General features: G+C 33.4%; 1 protein-coding gene across 3 annotated transcripts in view; it reads left to right on the top strand.

Annotated features, from left to right (window-relative positions):
• The window catches only part of CNTNAP2 (contactin associated protein 2), a 1,166,415-nt gene that overhangs the window by 660,394 nt on the left and 489,863 nt on the right, over positions 1 to 16,158 (top strand). For all 3 annotated transcript variants that reach the window (XM_040547669.1, XM_040547670.1, XM_040547671.1), the window contains one exon: positions 134 to 283. In XM_040547669.1, the coding sequence (XP_040403603.1) occupies positions 134 to 283 (150 nt within the window). The remainder of the gene's footprint in view (positions 1 to 133; positions 284 to 16,158) is intronic.

The following is a 16,158-nucleotide window of genomic DNA, read 5'->3' as shown; positions in this document are numbered from 1 at the left end:
ACTAAAATTAATTCATTTCTGAAGTAGGCTTCATTGGAAATTACATTATGAGCTTGGGAGAGACACACTAACCACTTACAGATAATAAATATTGCACTAAGTAAAATATTCCAATGTTTTCTGTTCTTCATAGGCTCTGGTCTCAATGATGGGCAGTGGCATGAAGTTCGATTCCTAGCTAAGGAAAATTTTGCTGTTCTCACCATTGATGGAGATGAAGCTTCAGCCGTGCGAACAAACAGCCCTCTGCAAGTTAAGACTGGAGACAAATATTTCTATGGAGGTAAAAAAATATCAGAACAAAATCTGCTTACAGTTCTGTTCTCTTTTAAAATGGCTAGGTGCTGCTTGTCAAAAAAAAAAAAAAAAAAGTATAATACTAAGCTTAATTTTACTTTTAAGAATCTTTTACACCTCCTTGTCCTTGTAAAAGAAACCCTGAAAAATAATGTGCAAGAGATAATCCAGTTTGAAGTGATTTCCCAGATCTCCCCTGAATATTTCAGAGACCATTCTCTGAGTAGGGAACTTCCCAATATTAGTAGTCTAATTAAATGGCACTGAGAAGAGAGATAAACTTATCTTTTCAAATTTGGAATCCTGAAGACAAAAAAATATCACTGTTCAGTATGGGTCTTAACAATTTGCTCATTTTTTAAGAGCTGTTATGATTATGAGTAGTTGAGTGCTTTCATAAATTGAAGCCTTACATTTCTCAGTATTTCTGTCCATTAATGGTGCATACACCAAAAAAGAGTTCTTTCAGATTATGGCTTGAATATATTTGATACACTGCTATCTTATAGAGGAAGGTTGTTAAGAGTTTTTAAACTCTTATATAATTATTATATTTGTACTTCTAGCCAGGTTTGTTTTAAACATCCAATTCAGCAATGACTTGCAGTCTTTATTCAACCAGAATTCTTTGTGAGAGCAAATGCTAAGATCAAAAAAGAATTGTAAGCTGTACCTTTGAAGTGTTCCACACATGTGAGGTTGCACATTAAACCTTTAGACAGATAACACAAATTTTGAAAGTAGAATTTATCAGTGTTGAAAACTGATTTTTTCAAACACGGCTAATCAAAATAAAATGCAAATGTAGTACTATAAATAGTCTTAACAAGCAATAGAAAGGTTATTGAGATATGAAGTACTGTAAGTAGAAAGGGAAAGAATCCTTTCAAGGTTATTCTCATTTCATTATCTCCTATCAGTTGAATCATTAAAAATTCACGTGGAAATTAGTGTTTAAATAATGTTACAAACTAACATAGCTAATTAAAAATAGATTCTAGTGTTGCAGATACTGATACTACACTTCCAGGAAACACTGTAGCAATGATGATAATGCAGTCTAAGACAAATTACCAGTTTAAAGTTGATCTGTCACAAAAGGTGAACTTCTCTGTTGCTGCAACATCCATCTTTTTCAATGTCCTTACAATGTCCTTAAGTCAGCTAAAATCCTGAATAGGTTCTTCCCTCTCTCTCTCTCTCTCTCTCTTTTTTTTTTTTAGCATGCGGACTCTGATAAAAATTCTAGCATAAACAATTGCAACATGCTAAAGCCTTTTAATTTTCTCATCAAAACACAGTGCTGTCACTTTGTCAGAACTGTCTAAGACATTCAGATTAAATGAAGTTATTAAGCATGCACAGAACAAAATGAAAAGAAATGCCATACATAGTACCTTCAGTGATATTCTGTTAATTTTGATAGGCAAACTCCCCAGAACACTATTACATTTCTGGAGAGACACTGAGAGAGGTTTTTTTCTGAAATGCCTTTTCTCTCTTTGGCTTGTGAGGGATAGGTTTTGTAGTTTCTCTAGGCATTTTTTTATATCCTTTTCTAAGTCAAATTGCAGGTTGCTTTGTTGTAATTTCAGTTGGATTCTGAAATCTGAACTTGAAGTTGTTGGCCTGTACTTTATAATTTCACCATCCTTCATAAAAAAAGTGTACATGTAGATGTTTTAGTGTGATATGCAAGTCAATCATGAATTCTCTGAAGTGTCATTTCCACATCTGTTCACTGAAATGTGTGGTCCCTTTGCATAAGCTATGTGGTGGTTTTTTTGTTGTTGTTGTTTTGTTTTGTTTTTTTTGTTTTCCTCATTATCTTTTATAACCTGAAAGCTCTTCTAAAAATATATCAAAAGGATAACAGTGTCCTAACCTTCATATCCCCTTTTATTTCTAAATAAGGAGTCTGCATTTGTGACACTGCACTTTTGCATTTTAACTGTCTCAAGCTGTGAATCTGAGAAAGCTTTATTTCTGACTTAGATCTGATGAACCCATTTATTTTGGTATACTCTCATAAACATTCCTATATGCATATACAAGTTTGTTATTTTGCTATATATATCTGTTGATTAGAAATCACTTGCATCTTAAAGTCAGTTTTCTGTATTCATATCAGCAACTTAATCTTTGTATTCACAATCTGCATCTTATGATGTTAAAGTATTGTTCTTCTGTTTCCTTCTATATTGTATGTGTTCCTCCTTATATTTTTCTATATTAGCATTCCAATTTATGGTTGCTAATAAATAATACTTGCAAGAAAAGAATGAAGAAATGAGAAAAGTTGGGAACTTCAAACCTTTGTAAAACTTCATAATTGTCATCAAAGAAAGGGTTTTAATTAGTTTCATTAAACTTAAAGGTAAGTTCAGATAACAATCTGTCAAATACTTTTTTCTGCAAATATGCATAAGTGGTTAGGGAAGGGACAACTGCCTCTTGAATTCAGAGGTTCACATATTTGTTTTTGTAAACTGCTTTTGCCAGATGGATAGCAAAAAGAATGATCAATTCTTTGATGATTATAAATTTTCAGTATGAATAGAAATCCAGAGGTTTCTTTGATCTGAGTATAATAGTTAAGGGTATTATGACTATTAAAACTTTGCATATTAAAATTCAAACATTTGTCACAAATGCAAAAGTTAACTGCCCATCTTTAAACATAGTAATGTTATGATATTCATCCCATCTCAGTGTTATATTTCCTGATCTTACAAAATGCTGAGAAAGCTCAGTCCATTAAATATATGTTTAGAGGGTTTGTACAGCATTTCTAGAATTCTCTGAATGCATGTACTCTTCTGATGTCAATTCTCCTATTTCATCCTTGAAAGGGATACCACATGTATGCAAATGCTGTGTTCTCCAAATTTTCCGTTACACTGACTTCAAAATAAGCGTCTCTATTTATGTTATGGTCTCCTGGTGTCAATATAGCAAATACATACTATTTGCAGTGGTGTTGTCTTTGCTGAACAAAAGTTTAATGGTTGCATTTCAGCAATGCAGTGCAATATTGTTGCAAGTATACCTTGGAGAATTTAAAGAGAAAAGTAAAATGGGTACTGCTTCAAAGTAGTAAGGCAAACATTAGATAGACCTGTTCTGTGAAGATAACTACAGCTTTTACCGTAAGAGAAATACCACAGATTTCACAGTGATGTCTGAAAAACTCCTTCATTTGATTCATAGCATTTTGACGAGGACTTGATTATGATCAAGTCCTACATAACAATATAAATAAATAGAGGGAATGTAGAGACCCAGGACGGTTGTAAATTGCTTTTTGGCATTAGAAATTTTAGAACAGGCAGGAACAAGCCTGTAAATCAGAGTTCTCCCTCTCTCTGTACATGCATCTGGGTAGAGTAAGGGGAAGTTGAATATGGTGTAGACACTGAGTGGATTAACAAGAGTATCTGGTTTGGACACGGAGAAGTATACTGGGCCTGTAATTTTCAGCAGTGTTGGCCTTTTGGAGAAAGCAGACCTGACTGACACTCTCTGAAATCACACTTTCACTCAGAACTTATTCCTAAATGTGTTCCAGTTATTCCTCAATTTGTTCCTTTATTTGCACAGAAATGCTTGTTGTTGACATGTTGTTTTACAACTTGTACAGTAATTAATATTTGAATAAAGGAGATGTGTAAATCAGAATCTTTTGTGATTTCTTCCCACAGAACTAGTTTTGAAACTTTTACAGTTTTAAAACACAGCAGTAAATCATAAGAGGATTCTCCATTTCCCTGTTAGAGAATAAATCATTTTCAGTACGGATACAGTCTTTTTTATTTTTTTTCAATTCCTTTGTGCCTCTCCTGTGCTGTCTCCCAGCACTACTAAGATCCTGACAAGGGACAGACAGTGATGATGTTTTATTCAAGTCTGAGCTAGAGGAAGTTATGCCAAAGATAGGGTATTTCTGTAGACTGTGTGAATGTGTGCTGTTGTATTTGGTAGAGTGGGTGCTAATTGTCCATTACCCTTCTGTATAACTCTTCTCCCTTCACTGTTTTTGTTTTTCTTCTCTGTCTTGTCTTGAAGTTGGGTTTTGGGAAAGAAGTGAATTTCCTTTTCCTACCTCTAGAGAATGACGTTTCTTTGTTGTTTCCAATTATATGCATAAAAGAAGAAGTCAGAGTAGAGAAAGTGAATTGCAAAGTTAAAACAAGTCCTAATTTATACTGTTGTAGATAAGGAGCTGTTATGAGGCATCTTAAGCTTGCACCAAACTACTTAATAGCCTAGGGCCCAGAGGAAATAGTTGATTAGAGACATAATTTTGACTTATTTCTTAGAGCATTTCATCTTAAATGTGTCTCATTTCCATCTTCAATTTCACTGGCTTAAAAATGTGAGAGTTTTCTGTTTGGGGGGGTGAATCTTCAGTGAGAAAAAAGGTATGCAGTAAGCATCTGTCAATCCACTGTGCTCCTTTTTCTGACAAGCAAAGATGTATGGACTATGTAGTAAATTTCCTATGAGGCACTTGTTTGTGGCATATAGTAACTTCCTTTCTGTACGACTGTACAAAATGTGCTCTGGATGGAGTCTTGTTCCTGGAACAGAATTCATTTGTTTCTGAAATTTGCATTGCTCTAATTATAGAGCATTATACAGAATTATAGGAAAGGAAGGAAGAGGGGGGAGAGAGAAGTAAAGCAAAATAGAAAAAACACCTTCCTCCATTTCACATATGTGGTGCTTTTCTGTGTAAATCTTCCTTTCTTAAAACCTATCAACTATAACCTAAGTCTTTGGGTGGTGTGCCTACATTTTTATCAAGCTACCTGTTGTTATCATTGTGAGAGTCAGTCATTAGCAGTTGTTACAGTCATGGTTCCTAGGTAGTATCACTGGGACTTCAAAAGCACTCAGATCATCTGAATTACAAGTATTATCAGATATCAAAAATTGAAACGGACTGTACTTTTTAACAGCCATCTTGCTTTGGACTGTTAAATCCAGAACATTTTTAAGTCAATAGATGAGCAAAGAATGCAAATATGCAGAATTTACCTGAGGAAAACAGGGAATTGGTTTTGTTTACCCATATTTTCTCTTTTCTTTTTGGATCTTCATTTGTCTTCACTGTTACATTTAGACAATTAATAAATAATAAAAATAAACACAGGCAATTGTAGGCATCTAAATCTCTCTCTGCAATTTAATACATAATTCAAATTCTTGATAATCTCATCTGCTCTCTTCCACAATGAACACTGAAACAGCTGAAAGCATACTCCTTGTTTGCATCTGAAAGAAATGAAGAAAGTGAAATCGATCAACGCTGCCAATTAACTCTTGAGTTTCATACCTTCCATCATTTATAGTTTTGTTTGAATGTTAGACATATGAAACCAGATAAAATAATGTTGACATACTTTGATTAATTTTCAGGAATGTCAAGAATATTGTTGGTGATGTTATAACACATCAATCCACCAACATGTTTGCATACAACAGTACAAACAGAAATGCTGGATGTAGATGGATGTCCTGAAGAAAAAGTGCAGGCAGGAATCTGATACTCTGTGTAAGCAAATACAAGATCAAATGTGTGATAATGTGAGTTTAGGAATGGATATATGGGAGTATGAGTCTTGCTGGAATAAATTCAGCTTTTGAGCAAAGGCTTATTAGAGATGAGAAATGTCTGCTCACTGAAAAATGCATGAATGAAGTCTTCAAGTGTACTCTCCTTGTTATACAACATCAATCTCTTGCTAATATGAAGATATTGGTCACAGTGTATATATCTGGAAGTTTTTCAAAAAAAAAAAAAAAAAAAAAAGAAGGAACTGAATCTCGTTAGCTTTATTTTACTCTCCCCCTTCCTGAAATCATTAAATTTCTGTATGCAGCAGATAAAAATAAATAAATAAATAAATAAATAAATAAATAAATAAATTTCAGTTGACTTTATTTTCTCTTATTGACATTTAAAGCCAAGAAAGACCAAACAACAAGATGTGAACAAAAAACAAACAAACAAACAAAAAACAACGTGTAATACAGAATAAAATGCATTGACCTGGGAAGGAGTAAGTGGAACTTTATTGCCTCTAAGTCTGTCTATATAAGATTGATTTCCTTTTCCACTAAGTACAGTAGTCGTATCATTGCCTAAGTTTCAGTCAGAAACAAACGCTATCAAGTCCCTGAATATTACAGAAAATTTATTTAGAAATAGAGGAAATACCCTACATTGTATAGCTCTGATTCCATAGGGAAAGGAAAGGAGTTGTAGAAGTAAATAATTCTTCTTCTAAAAGAGAAAAAATTGAAGAAAGAAATGTCTGGCGGAGACTCAGAAGTGAACTACTGGAAAGACACTCCAAAGTGGCAATGAAACTTATGCCCTCCTATATGTCTCTTTTGCTGATACCTTAGTAGGTCAAGATGCAGGTTTTCAGCTGCAGTAGCTGGACACTTTTCCTACAGGAAGAAAGAGAGGGTATTCAACAGACAGTGAATGTTGGGAAGAAGGCTAGCCAGTATTAATTGTTAGACAGTACTAATAAGGACTATATGTTTTTAGAACACTGAAAATAATGTAGTCTACTGATGGCATTAGGAATCATAAACATGTCTGTCTCAGTTGAATTGTATTGTGAACAATAAGCACATATTTTTTCACAGTGTTTGAAAATAATCACAATGCTAAATAGTGGAGAATTATAATTAATAATAACATAGCGTATTGATGACTTAACCTGTTTTGCACGGCATCATGGTTCTGCTTCTAGATGTATGAATGTGCCTATTGTCAATCAACAATCAATCACAATTCAACTACACATACGCGCACACACAAAAAAGCTAAGCTAAATTCCTACTACTATGGATAGACTATATTGTTTTCAGAGCCTTTTCTTGTTTTAGAAGGTGACTTACCGATCTTCTTGGCATGTCAGTGTTTCTGAGTGGACTTTCCATATATAGTAGTATTAGTGATTCTCTTCTTTAAAATGATAGAACCTACCTCAGTCTCCCCTTTTCCTCCAACCCTCTCTAAACTTGAGCCAAATTTTTGCATTTCATTTTTTTAAGAGTATAATTAAACAACTATTACTATTGTAAAAAACAAACTAACAAACAAAAAAACACCACTATGCAAGAAGTTGCCTACAGGCCATTGGTTCTGGTGACAGACAGCTGACTTTTGTGTTCAGAAAATTTACTTCTGTATATCATTATGAATGTGAATAATTTTGGAAATCTAGTTTAGTGAGTTATAAATACGTAACAGGAAGACAATATCAGGATACATTCCAGAACTTACAAAAATATGTTAGTGAAAATGGGAGATAGAGAGAAAATAGTTATACTGGTAAGGAACTTGCTTCTGATTTATATAATCTGAGCTAAGAATAGGTCTCAGTGCTGGTTGTAAATACTGGCTCACATATGAAACCTGACTGAAATACCAATTAAATTTATAATTACTGTCTGATGCTTCTACTATATAAGCAAACTGCAGGTAGTCCTTTGTGTCTAGGGCAGGCAGTCAATTAAATTCTTGCATGCCTACAATCCAAGAATGTTATTATCACCTTTCACTGAAGACAATAAATTGCATCGTAAAAAAGTAGCTGTCTAGGACTCTAACAGGAACACTTATTAGTGGTGCTTTTGTAAATCATGAAGTAGATTTTAAGGACTTATCTCTTTCCAAAGAAGGAGCTTCATTCAATCTCACAGTCAGTAGCTTAGAGCTGATTTGTCTGCATAAATTGGCAAAATTGTTCTATGAAGCTGAAACAATCATTCAAATCCTTATTTGCCTCTTTGTTTTTTTTATTATCAGCAAAGCATTGAATTTACCTGTATAATATCTAGCAGTGTTAGGTAACACGTTGGAGATCCATAACTCTCCACTGTGGGTTTTTGACGGGAACCAGCGTATTGCCCTGTTTAAAAGGCCATAGTATGTCTACTTTGAGTTTAATTTGGAGTGCACAGTATTCTGGTAATGAAGTACTAAATATATAACATTGATGATCTCTATATGAGGGAATTGATAGTTAACCACAAAACCACTAAACCAAGAGCTGACAGGGCTCTTCTGACCAAGTCGGACAAGAGCGTCCTACATAACAAGCTGGCTGGACTTATGGGCAGAACATTAAACTAGATTTAGTAGGGGAAGGAGTCCTGAATGATAGAGAAGAGCCAGGGACCGATACATTAGGAAGCAATAGGGAAGCACCTTATCTCAATTAGAAATTGAATTATCTCAAAGGAGCCTGCCAGAGTTCAAGAAGCATTTGGACAATGCTCTCAGACACATGATCTGATTTATTTATTATTTTAGGTGGTCCTTTGGGGACCCAGGAGTTGCACTCAGTGATCCTTGTGCGTCCCTTCCAACTCAGATATCCTATGATTCTATGAATGCTCCTCTAAAAAGGTGCTCCTCTAAAATGTGATGTGGCTGATAGCCCAGCTAAAGTGTCTTGTAGAGCTTTTTCCAAGTATATGAGACCCCAGAATACATGAGATAATATTTGAAAATACTTCATTTCCTTCTTGTATTTAAGTTTCATTATTCTTATTGACCACACTATGCAAGTCATTTTCTCTACGTGCTTTACATATGATGCTCTACGTACAAGCATCTCTGCGTTAAAATCATCTTTTTTATTCTAAAAGATTAATATTAATTTTTTAAAACTTAATCCTTATATTTCATCCTATGAATTGGAAGCTTTCTATAGGGCTTTAGGATACATTACTTTTTAATTAATTAGGTGTATTGTGGTTTTGCTGGCATCATAGCCAAACTGAATGGAATTTTGAAGAGACATGTAGGTCCAATATACTCATAATTTTCATTTATAGAAGTGGGTCACCCAAAATCTGAGCTTCTTGCTTCTTTTTGAACTCTCATTTATACTTACTGTCTGTGCAATTCATGTTCTCCATAGACGTGATAAGAGCTTTTCCTTGTTTCATTTTTATTGCATTTTTAATATGCCTTTTATTAAGAATTTAGCTAAAAGAGAAGAGAAAACTTGAGAAAGAAAGTTTCCCACAATTTATTGTTTAAATACCTTATTGACCATGGTGTTAGTAAACACTGCTTATGCTGTTAATGACTCAGTTATTTTGTATATGATGAAAAATGATGAAAAATCTTGAGGTAAAGTAAAGAGATGGAATGGTGCGTACCTTGCTTGGTGCATGTTGAAGAAAGGTCACTGAGGAATAATAAACAAATCTTAAATCTTCTGGAGGATGGCAGGAGAATGGCAGTGCTCTTTTTGTCAGTTATATGTACCTTTTTCATGTTTAAATAGATTTTATTGTATTTATGACCTCAACAAAAGTCAAATAGGACAGGTCTTAATAAATGCAGTAGGTGATCTTTTCAGGAATTCTACAAATATCAGGAATGAGCCTGTAATCATATCTCATGCTATTACCCAGAAATAGAAAAATATCACTGTGCCGTATCCATGTATCATTTAGTAACTGAAATTCTCATTTGCATCAATGGCTATGTTGTACTGCATAAAAATAGTAATTCATGTTCCTGCTTTTGATATGTGTCATAAACCACTGGGATAGGCATACAACATCACACATGCATGCATGCATACATACATACACATTAAAAATGCATTCAACAAAACTACCCTGATTTTATAGAGAACCCTAAGCCATTTTTCCTAGTGCTTAAACATTTTGATATTCAAATGAAGAAGAAAGCTCCATAGCTAGGGCTATCTACCTGTAGAAACAATTCCTGAATGTCACATAGGAATGTCCTGAAATTTGAAACTTTCTGTTGCTGTCTCTGTTCCATGCTTGGATCAGTAACTGGGAAGTTCTTAAATTGGAACCAGAATATGTCCCATGGAAAGCCTTTACAGTTTTCCATCAAAGCCTTTTGGAGTAATGTTCAGGCAGCACAGTAGATATGTGTCCCCCCAAAAGTGACTTCTTTTATACATGTTTTGTAAAATTAATATTCTGACATCTGAAATGACCTTGTGTTGTAGTTTGAACTGACAAGAAGCTAAGTACCACACAGCCATTTGCTCGCTCCCCTGCAGTGGGATGGGGAAGAGAATCAAAACAAGATAAAGGTGCAAGAACTCATCAGTTCATCAGTTGAGATAAGGACAATGTAATAAGAAAAGGAAAATTTAAAAAGTAACATTAAAAAAGTAATAGCAACAACAGCAACAACAATAATAATAAACAGTGATGAACAATGCAATTGTTCACCACCAACTGACGCCCAGCCAATCCCCGAGCAACAGCAGCTCCCCCAGTCCACTCTCCCTAGTTTTATTGTTAAGTATGACATCAGATGGTATGGAATATTTCTTTAGTCAGTTTGGGTCAGCTGACTTGGTTCTGTCCCCTTCCATCTGCCTGTGCATCCCTAGCCCAATCCCACAGCATAAGAAGCCAAAGTCCTTGACTCAGTGCAAGCACTGCTTAGCGATATCTAAAACGTGTTACCAGCATTAGTTTCATCTTCAGTCCAAAGCACAGCACTATATCAGCAAGTATGGAGAAGATTAACTCTGTCCCAGCCAAAACCAGGACACCTAGTTATGTAAAATTGATAAAAACCTTTTCAAAATTTACATTTGATTAGAAGGGTAGAAGAAAAGTCCAGCAACTAAGGATCTTCATGTCAATTTTATAGTAAAATTCTTATTAGTTGCTCTGAAAAAAAAAAAATCTGTAACTTAATATATTTTGAAATTGTTGTATACATAATAATATTGCTAATAGAAATGTACTTTCAGTTACTCTGGACTCCACTGTATTCTTTACAGAGATGTATTTAAGAATGATTTTTAATAATAAATGTATTCTTAGTGTATCATTATTGCTAGGCAATTATCCTAGCCTTTATGTTTTACCCTTTACATTTGTTCCTCTAATCAAGAAAAACACTGTAAGGACTCCACTTGGCTTTCAATGCTAACAAGAATTTTCCTGTGCTAACAAAACAAACAAACAATCAAAAAAACCCTTGTCAAGTACATGATGAAAACACTGAGGGTGATTGTAAGGAAATTGTTTCTATCCAAGATCTTTTTAAATTTTGGAGTGTGAGATAGAGAACATTTTCTCTTAACCATCATCTTATGTGAAACTTCTCCAAAACTAGTCTCATTTACACAGCTCACTCCATTTTCTGCTTTGCTGCTCTTACAAAATGCAAGGGCAGGAAGAATCTGATTATCAGCACTTTCAGGAACAGCCGTGGAGTTTAACTGCTCTAAGAACCATAATGACTGTAGCTCACCTTTCTAAATCTATTGATCTACAGTTTCATTCTCTTTCAACATCTCAAAAGACTGCAAACTATATATAAGATATCCTTAGTGAAATAGTGAGTTCATATATTATGTCTGTACTATAAGCCCAAGACTGTTTCAAAAAAGCTTTACTTGTAACAAAAGTAGATGAAGAAGTTAAAAAAACAAATCTATGAATTACATAGATCATTTTAAAATAAAATTAATTAGAAATTAGATTATTATGCATGTTGGTTTTACAATAAAAATGTGTTGAACAAATAATAGTAAAAATGAACAATAAAACATTTTCTTGAAAATAGATGAGTGTATCCCATTCCCTTTTTCCCTTCTGATATCATCAGGCCAACCATTTACCATGGTGAGGTGAAAGCTTTAATCTGCATGAATGATATTATTTTGGTTTTGTGCTTCTGTCAAAACTTTTGTGCCTCATTTAATGCACCCTGCTATTTATAGTTTTAGTTTTAGCTATTTATAGTTTTATAGTTTTAGTCAAGAATTATTATTATTATTATTATTATTATTATTATTATTATTATTATTATTATTATATTTCAAAACTAAAATTCAGGTTTCATAATAGCTCTTATTTAACAGATTCATTCTGTATTGTGTCTGTTGACTAATTGTGATTTTTATCTAATGTGCTTCGCAGAAATAGTGAATTGCATAGAGTACATGTGTATGATTATATACATATATACAATACATAATTATATACATATAATATATATACATATAAATAACGTATAATGTATCCGTATATATGATTTTATGTATATTTATAATCATATATATATATGATTTCCAGTTTGCGATACATTAATTAGTTACATAAATGACCCCATCAGAGAACAGTGAAAGTACTACATGACTTACAGACAAAACCAAGATAGAATGAACTTTTAATTGCTAATATAATATGTTTGCAGACTGAAAATTAAATACTTATTTACTCATTGAAGAAATTCAGAAATAATTTCCTATAATAAATAAATATTTTTATGATCTCCTTTATGAAAAAAAAATACTGACTATTTTTTCCTAAGGAAGAGATTTGTTGCATGTGTATCTTCTGATAAATTACTTAGGGTTCCATTTAGATAAATTATAATCTCAGAGACTTATTGCAAGTCTTTAAAAGTATTTGTGAATCAGTTCAGATTTATAAGGGAATGACATGATACAAATAATATTTTCAGTTATTGCCATTGATACTAGTGTTATTATAAATGATTCATCCTTTTATGCATGAGGAATAAAGAGCACATCCTAGAATATGCCTTGAAGATGCACTGAAATGAATACTCTTTCAAGAGTATATCTTCCTGAATCTTCCTTCTTATTAATATATTTTTGACAAGCAGTTAAAAAGCAGTTAAAGTACTGAAATTATAGAAAGAGATTTGTACTGATAGAGATTGAAAGAGATTTACTGATAGACAAGAATAATTTTCTTTCCTTTTTTTTTTTTTTTTTAATTCCCCATAGGGAATTACAAAAATATATTTTAAAATTATTTTAAAATTATTAAAAAATAAAAAAGTTATTCTAAAATTTCCTGAGAGCTTCTTCTGCCTAATAAATAGCAATTGTATACAAAGAAAAGAAAAGCAATATGCTTCAATATTTCAGGTTAATTATTTCACAACCTATAAACACAGGTATATAGAAAAACAAAAATTATATTTCTTCCATTCTTCTAAACTGTTTTGAGGCATGAAGTTATATATTTACCTATTCAAAATCTTATTTGGAAACTGATAGGTGGTAGTATCTGTCATGAAAAACATCAAATATGCTGCAATGAATATATAACATAATAATGAAATAAGTTTAATTTTAGTAGTTGTGAAGGGATGCACCATTGTTTCACAGTTAGGCTCTGTGATGTCTGATGCTGCCAAATTTCATAGAATCATTGCCAAAATAAGAGTGCTGGAGATAGATGTTTGAAATAATATTTAAGGGGAGAAAAGAGGCATGCCATTATTAAAACATTACTTTGAATCATATGAAAACTCAACATTTGTTTTAATTAATTAAACTGCTTAAAGCATTACCAAAAAGAGCTTAGCTCTGTGATCAGAACACTGCATAGATAACAAAACAGAGTAGATCCCATAGAAATTGAAGAAAAAACGTATACATATAAATATATATATATATATATATAAAATGTATTCTTTTACCAGGTCTACTGATCAGTATAATCAACTTCTTTGTTTACAGTACCAGTGTAACTGAGGAGATACACACCACTTACGGTCCTTCAATTTCATGTTAACGGCAAAACAATAAATTTTGTTGGGTAGTGATTAGAGACAGATTGTATTTATTGTTTTATTTCTTACTGTGCATTTCCATAATTTTATAAATAGAAACAAGTTACCTTCTGTAAGAGTTGAAAGCTGAAGGGTAAAAATAAATTTTATTCTTAAGCAGCCTGTATTTTAGTTTGTCTTGGAAGTGGAAGGAAAATAGAGGCAAAATAACTTTTCATGTATGGCAGATGTTGAATTCTGCAGACACAAGTATTGCTGGTCTGTGCACATGTGGAATACAAGTGGAAGAAGGAGAGTGTAGCCAAATAATTTCTGGGTGTAGACAAGAAAATCTAAAGCTGGAAGCAGCCAGTTATTAATTTCTTAATTAATCTTTCTTTCCAATCTTAATTTCTTCTTCTTCTATTTTTATTTTTAGTTAACTCATTATTATTCAGTTTATATTCTAGAGAGTAAGAAAGAAGGAAGAAATCCTTTTTCAAGGAATTCAGACATCTTGTTCCCAATTAAATCTAAGTCTGGATGATATGTGCTGGATAATGTGTGCTATAGTCTGCATCTTGTCATGTCTTCCACTTCATGCTCTGGGTTAATCTGATTCTAGAAACACATTCATTTCTAAATAACTGAAATGAATTTTTGAGAATGTGCCTTCACCTTGTATTCTGTCTCTACGCATTATCAGGATATTTCACTTAGGGTTATAAGGCCCTGAATTTCTTAGGCAGCATTTTTCCTACTATTCTCCCTCCTACATTTCTTCACTCCTCCCTGATTTTTGACTCCATCCTCCTCCCCTCTTACCAGCACACTACCCAGTATCTCTCAGTCAAAGTGAAGAGATGAATGGTTTCTGCTGCAAGAAGAGAGCATGAAGCCTGAGCACAGTGCAGTCTAATTTGTCTTCTGTCTGAATGTAAAGCAGGCTCTATCACCCAGGCTGCCAGCAAAGGTTGAGGGATGGTACCACTGATAGGTTTATCATGTGTTCTCATCTCTAAGAAAGCTAAATGAAAACATAAAGTTCCCAGGCATTGGTTGGGTACATACTGATAGCATATTACTGCTGGCACTAAAATTAAGATCCACACTGAGCTGTCGGCTTCTTTTTATTTTAAGAGGGACAGAATGTTTGTACTTATAATCACAAAAACAGGGATTTCAAGTTTCATACATCAATACAAATTAAGTTTAAAATATAAAATATATTACCTGGAATTTTATTTTCTCTTTGGATGAAGGTCAAAAACTTCACTTTCAGGTAAGCATACACCATGCACACACTGCCTTACTGAATTTTTAAATTGCACTTTCATATGCGGTTTGGAAAGGTTGATGCTAATGATGGCCCAGAATTAGAAGTTTGTTCATTGTTCTTGACAGTCACAGAAGAGTGAAAGAGAAACAGACTTTGAGATGGAAAAAAAAAAAAAACAAAAACAAAAACCAAAACACAAACAAACAAACAAACAAAAAAACGTAGGTGAGAACATACAGCAGGCCACTGCAAACACTTCTTATCACCAAACCTCCTAAATTAACATCTCTCATCCCTCCTCTTTCCTTTTTTCCACCCCCATTGTTTCCTTTAACATGTTCCTTTTTTGCTTCATTTTGACTCCATCATCTCTCTCTGCCCTTATGTAGCAATATTTCTCAGGCAAGGCTGACTTTTCACTGCTCCTGAGAAAAAATGTACTTTAGTTCAGTTTATGAAGAAGCCCTGAAAGACTGTGCTACAGCTGACCATTCCTGCAATAGCAATGCTTTTACTAATTTCTCTGTAGTGGTAAACCTTGTGGAAAACTGTACTGGAAAACATAGGTACTATTTAGAAGCTTAATGGAGTTGTTCCTCCCCCTGTCTATTTTTGTTGTAGTTCAAAACAACCATATTTCTCTAGTAGTTCAGAGAGCTAGACAGTTTTAACTAGCTCTGAAACCATTTCCATGCTGCCGCATCATGTGCTACAGAAGTCCTTTAACATTAAGGAAGATACAGTCCAAACAATTAGAATAAGAAGGCCTAGAGGTGTTGCACATGGGAAGAATGCTTTCCATGCAGAAAACAATCTTATGTTAAGGGGTTAACTTAATATATATATATATATATGTTTATATATAGTATATGAACGTAAATATATATATAATATATAAGTTTTATATATTTAATTTCCATTTCCTTTATTTTTCTTGGATTAAAATATAGCCATTTTTTCTGTCCCATATTTCCCTCTCCGGAGTACACAGTGATCTGGTAAAAAC

This window comes from Cygnus olor, chromosome 2 (assembly GCF_009769625.2).
Source record: "Cygnus olor isolate bCygOlo1 chromosome 2, bCygOlo1.pri.v2, whole genome shotgun sequence".
Classification (NCBI taxonomy): domain Eukaryota; kingdom Metazoa; phylum Chordata; class Aves; order Anseriformes; family Anatidae; genus Cygnus; species Cygnus olor.
This window is presented reverse-complemented; position numbering and strand designations above follow the sequence as displayed.